Genomic DNA, 7,522 nt, shown 5'->3' on the forward strand with positions numbered 1-7,522 from the left:
CCACCCACCCCCCACCCCGCCCAGTTATTGATTCAGGGGTCTGGGGTGGGACCTAAGACATGCGTTTCTAAGAAGTTCCCAGATGATGTTGCTGGCCTAGGGACCACCCATTCTTGAGAACCACTGCTGTAAACTGAGGAGCAACAGTTGGAAGCTAAGCAAGCTCCATTTGGCCGGCAGATGAGCCCGGCAGGACAGAGGAAGGAGACGCACATCTTTAGTTGGAGAGAAATACTCTGCCTTTTGCCACAATTGCCACCACTCCCTATTGTGGCGCTTGGAAGATTCTGATCATTTGTGATCTGCCTGCGATCTAGATTTGTCTTAAACCTGTTTTCTGCCCTGGCCTGTTTGGCCCTCAGACTGAAGGGTGGTAGGTTCAATCCCTGGCTGGGGCACAGGCAGGAGGGTAACCAATTGATGTGTGTCTCTCACATTGATGTTTCCCTCTCTCTCTCCCCCTCCCTTCCACTCTCTCTAAAAATCAGTGGAAAAACTCTCCTCGGGTTAGGATTAACAACAACAAAACATACCTGTTTTCTCCCGGCCCCTTTTGGAGCTCTACTTGTTACCATCCAGGAGTTCTTCCTTCACTAAAAAACCGAATGTCCCAGCCAGAATCAACTACTTCCAGTTAAAGAGCACACCCACGGCAGCGCTTCCAAAAGATGTGCTGTGGGTGAGGAATAAGGAGACGGAGAGCTGACAACCATGAAATGGACAGGCCTGCGATGGTGCCGCCGGGCTGGGCCCCACAGCGGCTTCAGCCTCCTGGGGCTGCTCCAGGCAGCCTGGCAGAGTTCCTAATCCAGCCACTCGATGCTCAGTAACTAGCCTTGACTCTACCGGGCCCTGTGGGAGCCGCCTGATGTCTGAGAACCGAGGGGGTATCAGATCTCAATGCCCTGTTAGGGCTCTTGGGCAGCATTCACTCTGCCCCTACTCAGGTGCATTGAACCAAACCAGGAAAATACACTTTGACCTAAGCCCCTTCCCACGCGCCCAGACCACTGACAGTGCCGATTGGGCCCCTAACGGGCAATGGCCCCGGTCTGTCTGTGGTCAGGCCTCGAGGGAGGCATCTACTTCCTCTCTTCCCTTCTTGGTCTTAACAGTCTCATCCTCGGGGAGGCCTTCTCTGGTCCTGGGAGCAGGTCAGGCCCCTCCGTGGCTGTTCCCACAGCGGCCTGCACGTCCCTTGTTCTGGGCCCCCCACACACCGTTATGATCACTTACAGTCTTCCCCGTTAGAAGGCAGCGGCCGTGTCGGCCTCGGCACCACGGTACCTCCAGCATACGGTAGGCACTCCATGTGCTTTAAAAGTTGAACTTCTGTGATGTGTATTTTGCCACACTTCGCACAAAAAATTAGTGCCTGATCCCATCCCAGACCAATTAAATCAGGATCACTGAGACTGGGCCCGGGCATCAGCATTAATGTAATAATAATCATAAAAAAAAAGGTATGCAGCTAAATGTTCGTTTTAATTAGGGGAGATGTGTGTGTGTGTGTGTGTCTTTGATTTTTATAATTAAAGTATGAGGAAGTAAGTTAGTGAGTTAGCTCGTTAGTTAGCTGAGGTCAGGCGAGAGCCAGACTGACTGAAGCCTGGCCTCGGGGTCTCCTGGCTTTGTCCCTGTCTTTGTCCGTGTCTGTGTTTGACACTGGCTTCCCCATCTCAGTAAGAGAACCTGTTTTCCAGGAGTGAGAGCAGCACGGAGGGTGGGCTGGGAGGGCCCAGAGGAGTCCAGGTGTGAGAGGCAGGGAAGGGCCTGGATCGCAGGTGCACAGCTGTGCCCGCGAGGCCTATGGCCAGGCCGGGGCCTCCCCCGCTGGGGTCGCGTCCAGGTTGTATTACATCTTCTACATCTTTGTGTTAAACAACAGTTACTTCAGTCTTGATCCATGGAGAGTCCCTGAACGTGTCTAGGTCATGCTTCTGTAGTGTCTCTAGTTGAACTCGGGCCGTAAGCACACAGACACTATTAAATTCACAACGGGCCACGGAAACAGTGAGAACTGCTGTAAAAGTGGCCCCTCGAGTGCTGCCGATCCGGTCCCTACCTGTGACTGGGATGTAGGGCATTTTCAAAAGGCTTTGAAGGCCGGTCAGGTTCTCACTGAAACCAGTTTCAACTCTTTTCTGCTTCCAAGTGACATAATTTCCGTTTTTCCCTCCAGATCCACTTCCCACCCTGCCCTGTGGCCTTGAGGCCGAGCTCCATGGATTGCGCTAACTAGACCCCCTTGTGCCCTGGCTTCCCCTTGGGTTTGGCCAAAGGGAGGCTGTGGCGGACCAGTGAGTGGGGGTGAGGGTGTGTGTGTGGGAAAGGCTAGGGCAATTATTCCCCTTATTGGCTCCCGGGGGCGGGGTGTGACCTCCACTCAAGGTCACAGGCTGTTAGCCACTCTCTCCTAAGGTCACAGCTCTCCTGGTCCTGTAACTGCCCCTCCCCTGTCACTGCAGGCCTAGCGGAGGTCGCATTGCCATCTCAGTTGCTTCGTCGTTTCTTGTTGATTTCTTCCCGTCATTCAGCTCTCAGCGCTCACCCCTTGTGAATCGACCGTCGTCTCTTTCCTGCCCGGACTCTGGCTGGCAGTGACTTTCATAGTTCTGTTAACAGGGTGCTCGTAGCTGGTGTCTTAGCTGGTAGGATGCAGTGTGGCCCCTGTGTAGTAGGCCCGTTGGCTTGGTTCAGGGTGCACGTAGCTTTCTCTCCGGAGTGCCGAAGACTTTGGGCATCTCTGTGGCTGTAATACGGCCGTTCTCACTTCTTGAGAACTTTCTGTGCACAGACCTGGTATTAGGTGATGTACTTGGGTCTTTTCCTACATCTGTCGGAAGGAATTGTCATCTCCCATTTCCTATAGATGAGAGAACCGAGGCTCAGAGAGTTCGTGTAGTTTCCCCAAGATCACACAGCAACTTTGGGGAAGGGAATAGGATTTAGGTTCATGTCTTAGTCAAAGCTGGTGTGTTCTTTGGTGGGATGGCTGCTTCTGGCTTCGTGAGTGCAGACATTGTAGCAGTGCATGGTGCAGGGCAGCAGCCTGGCAGAGGGAGAGCGGTGCGGACACGCTCGGGCCCGAAGCGGGATTTACTGGGCGAGGCATTCCCCGGGCCGCACGGTGCTGGTGAGGCTGCAGACCATTCTGGCAGCATTCCAAGTAACACGGCCTGGCCTGGACGCGTCCTTCTCAGGAAGTCTGGCCGGCTGCGTTTCCTGAAATAATCTGTTCTTCGAGATGACCACATGGACCCTGTCTGCACCCCAGCTGGCACCCTGACCTCAGGCACGCAGAGGGCCTGGTTCCTTTCAAAATTTTGAATCTAACATCCTCAGGGGCCAAGAATGTGAATCGCTTCTGTTTCTCATCTCAGATCTCGGTGCCTGGGGGTTATGACTGAATGATTCAAGACCCTCAACGTGTATGGACTCAAAATACTGAGTTTATTTCTCAGAAAATCCTTTCCCCCCCCCTCCCTTCCTCTCTCTCTCCCACTTTCTGATGCACATTCTTTGCAACGCTGGTGTGGCATTATGCCCATTGTATCAACCTTATTAGTTGCACCGTTCAAATCCCCATTCTTATCGATATTTCGCTCTTTTGTCTGGCAGCCTTAGGGTTTTAAAAAAGTAACTGCAGAAATGCCCAGACTCACATGCACCATGTAGGCTCAGCTGCGCTGCTGGCACAAAAGGTCTGGATACAGGCTGCAGGTCTGACAGCCACAGGGACTCCTCCTCCGAGGCTGACATTTCAGTTCTTAACAATGGTTTTATGGTTTTAAAATTATGCGCTTTACAGTCGTGATTATTAATTTTTAAAGAATTATTTTTGATTTCAGAGGGGAAAGGAGAGGGAGAGAGAGATAGAAATATCAATGATGAGAGAGAATCATTGATCAGCTGCCTCTGGCGTGCCCTACGCTGGGGATCAGCCCACAACCTGGGCATGTGCCCTGGCCAGGAATCGAACTGTGACCTTCTGGTTCATAGGTCGATCTCTGAGCCACGCTGGTCGGGCTAATCTTTTTTTTCTAATCACATTGTGAGGGAGGTCATTCTTAAATTATAATGGTCATGGGAGCTATTTTCATTTGATAAATATTTATTGATTGATTATTATGTGCAAGGCACCTTATAGATCAGTACCAACCAATAGAAAAGAAACATATAGTGTGGGCCGCATAATCAAGCCACGCATGTAATTTGAAAATTCCAAGTAGCCACATTAGAGAACTAAAAAAAAAGGTGAAATTATTTTAACAATTTATTTTATTTAACCCAATATATCCCAAATATTATCATTTCAACAAATAATGAACATAAATGTATTTATGTGATACTTGACACTTTATTTTTTAATTCAGTTTGTATTTAACACATCCTGATTGGAAGAAGCTACCTGTTCATTAGCCACACGTGGCTTCTGGCTTCCACATTGTACAGTGCATTCTAAATACAGATTGTTTGTCTGAGAGTTGGGTAATTAACTGTTATCCTGGGCATACATCACTTTCCCATCTAAGGTTAACTAACTCCTTTACAGCATTAGAACTGCGATTCAAATACCCCAGGCGAGTTCATTCACTAGGTGTTAAAAAGCACATAGTAGGTGTTTACTACATGTTTATTACCCTTGAGTTAGGCAGTTCCTGAGCATCCCAGAGTTACCTGATATATCAATGGAAGACCATTTCCTCTACGATCCTGATCTTTTTTTCTCCTGTTGCTGTTAAATTCCTTCAGCAAATCTGGGCTCAGAGCCTGCCAGACTTTTCCTATTTCTGTGTGTCCATTCAGCGACTACAGCTTCCTATCTTTGTTCCTGACAGCAGCGGGACCTCAACCCAGGGTGATCAAGACTCCAACCCTCCCCATGGTCTAATTTAGTAACAGACCTTCTCCAAGAAGGGAGCTAAATAAACACTCCCCACTGCACACGTGCACAGCCCTCTGCCTTCCTTATATCGGGGAAAGGGTTTCTCTGACTTTGTACCTCTATTATCCTTATTTTGTTGTTGTTAATCCTCACCCTAGGATATTTTTCCGTTGATTTTTAGGGCGAGTGGAAGAGAGGGAGAAAGACAGAAACATCCACGTGAAAGAAACACATTGATTGGTTGCCTCCTGCACGAGCCCCGACCAGGGCCCGGGACGGGTAGGAGCCTGCAATCGAGGTATGTGACCTTGACCAGAATCAAACCTGGGACCCTTTGGTCCGCAGGCTGAGGCTCTATCCACTGAGCCAAACTGGCTAGGGCTGACCCTGTGTGTCTAACCGACTTTAGCCTGTGGGGGCAGAGTGGTTGTGGGCGTCTCTTACCCGGGACTGCTGGTGCTTCTGGTAGAACTCAGTCATGTTAAAATCATCCAAATCGACCAGCAGGCCTTGCTTACACATCTCACAGGTCTTCACAGCGCCTAGATTCGCCCCTTAAATTAAAGAATTCTTTGTTATGTATGACCCTGGGTCTTTCTGTGTTGACGCTTTGGGTCTTTTGGTGTTGACATTTTGAGAGCCAACTTGTGTGTGTTATGAATTCAGAGTTTCGGTGACCTTCTTTTAAAGTCGGTCATCTTCCTTAGAAAATGACCTTGAATCTGAGAATGGAAAAATTTCCTTTGCAATCACTTTCATTATTATGCAAGCTTCGTCTAAGTGAAAGTCCCATGACTTTGAAATAACAGGTCTTGCTTTCATTTTTAATATAAACATTCTGGTTCATAAAATTGGATTTGTTACATGGAGGTTGAGAGTCTGTAACCCAGGTGTTTGCCAAAAAAAAAAAAAAAAAAGGTAAATATTGGGCCTATGGTTTTGCTATTTTGTGTGGGGTTTCTTTTCTTGCAGATCTAACACAGGTCCAAGTAAATAAATTGGTGGGGACCAAATGGATGGCGGAAGCTATCCTCAGTCTGTGGCTTAAAATCTGCCTTAACTCCCACGCAAGTGACTTCTCAGCTGAGAAAAGTGAGGGAGCCGGGGGCCACGTGTGGGAACTAGCACAGCAGTATCCGGGGCCAGCACTTGAACCTGAGCTCAGAGTTGGGGAAAGAAACACGAGAAGTCTTCCTTTGTTGTTGTTTTTGTTTTTTTGAACATGTGTTCTAGGACCAGCATTTTTCTCCACTTATCCTACTCCCAGTGCAAAAGTGGAAGACGCGGACCTGTGACTGTTCTGTCTGGGCAAACATTCTTCCAGGCGTCTTTCCCTCAGCGTCGCTGCTGCATTTGGGCTAATGATGTGCCAATGCTTATTTTCTACTTTAGAGCAAGCATGTCAAACTCAAAGGCTGACACTGGCCAGATGAACGAGGGGTGCGGCCCTCGGCCCGCAAGTTTGATATGCTTGCATTAGAGAATGCGGGACGCATTCGTTACCGCACTTACTTGGTAAAGATAAGGTTTGCTCAGTTTCAGAGCCCTATTTTTCCCCACCGAGGGTAAGGAGAAATAGTAAATAATAAAGAATTTCAAAGGACAAGGATAGACAGTAATCCCCTATCTGCATTTTGTTCACTTGACTTTTTTTTTGATTTTCTTTATTTTTGATTTTTAAATGTTAATTATTTTTTTTTCGATTTTTTTGTTTAAAGCAACAGTCTGCAGTGTTGTAGGCTACTGAACGTCTCGTGTGTCTTCCAACCTAATCCTGCTCAACATACCCGACCGGCGTCGGCATTTACAAGCATTTAACAGGACTTCCATCATCTATTTCATGAGGAATTTTTTTTTTCTGTGCTAGATGCGTAATCAGCCTAAATTTCTAGTAAGAGAAAATACTGCATGGCAGAGTCATTAGCAGCTGAAATCCACTCTTTCTTTGCTCTTGGAGGGACTCAGTCCTCTGCCTATACCACACGGAGATGCATTTAAGCCCTGTGGGCAGTGGCCCTAGGTGGCGTGTGCTCGGGCAGATTCGTTTATGGTGTAAGGGCCTCAGGGAGGAGACAGTGTGATCATCCCACCTGTTCACTTCTCTGACTAAATGGTGTTCTGTTCTAATTAAGGGGGCACAGCCATACCCCCTGGGGACAGGGTAGAGCTCTTAGGCCTCCCAGGCTGCCTGGAAGGATGGCCATGAAGGAGGAGAAAGTAGAAGAGGCGGGAAAGAGGATCTGGTTAGGGGGTAAAAAAAAGTTTTGGAGACGTGTGTCTGAAAGACATAGCAGCTATTTTCTCACTGAGTTGCTCTCTGCATTGGGCTTCTGTATTTTTTTTTTTTTTTGCTTAAGTGGCTCTCATTCCTAAAACCATGTTTGAAAGAACCCCCCGACCCCTTCTCTGCCAAGAAAACTGCACTGACCTGATGTGGCTGTATTTAGATTATAACTTCCCCAGGGAGTTGGGGCTTCATGCCCAGTGACAAGATCTGATCGGCTAAAGACAGAGTTGACAAAACCAGCACATGGAAGGCTCCTTGTCTAATAAGGTTCTAGAAAATTCAGTCACTGCTCTTTTCCTACCCCTACTGCAAAAAGGCAGCTCTGCTCTGTTTCTTTAGTGACACCA

The 7,522-nt window shown here is 48.2% G+C and overlaps 1 protein-coding gene across 3 annotated transcripts in view; it reads right to left on the bottom strand.

The window, feature by feature from the left end:
- MARCH10 (membrane associated ring-CH-type finger 10) overlaps window positions 1–7,522 on the bottom strand; it is an 87,252-nt gene that overhangs the window by 18,198 nt on the left and 61,532 nt on the right. For all 3 annotated transcript variants that reach the window (XM_006770276.2, XM_006770277.2, XM_006770278.2), the window contains one exon: window positions 5,333–5,442. In XM_006770276.2, coding sequence (XP_006770339.1) covers window positions 5,333–5,442 — 110 coding nt within the window. The remainder of the gene's footprint in view (window positions 1–5,332; window positions 5,443–7,522) is intronic.

Source organism: Myotis davidii, unplaced genomic scaffold (genome assembly GCF_000327345.1).
Source record: "Myotis davidii unplaced genomic scaffold, ASM32734v1 scaffold684, whole genome shotgun sequence".
Taxonomy (NCBI): Eukaryota; Metazoa; Chordata; class Mammalia; order Chiroptera; family Vespertilionidae; genus Myotis; species Myotis davidii.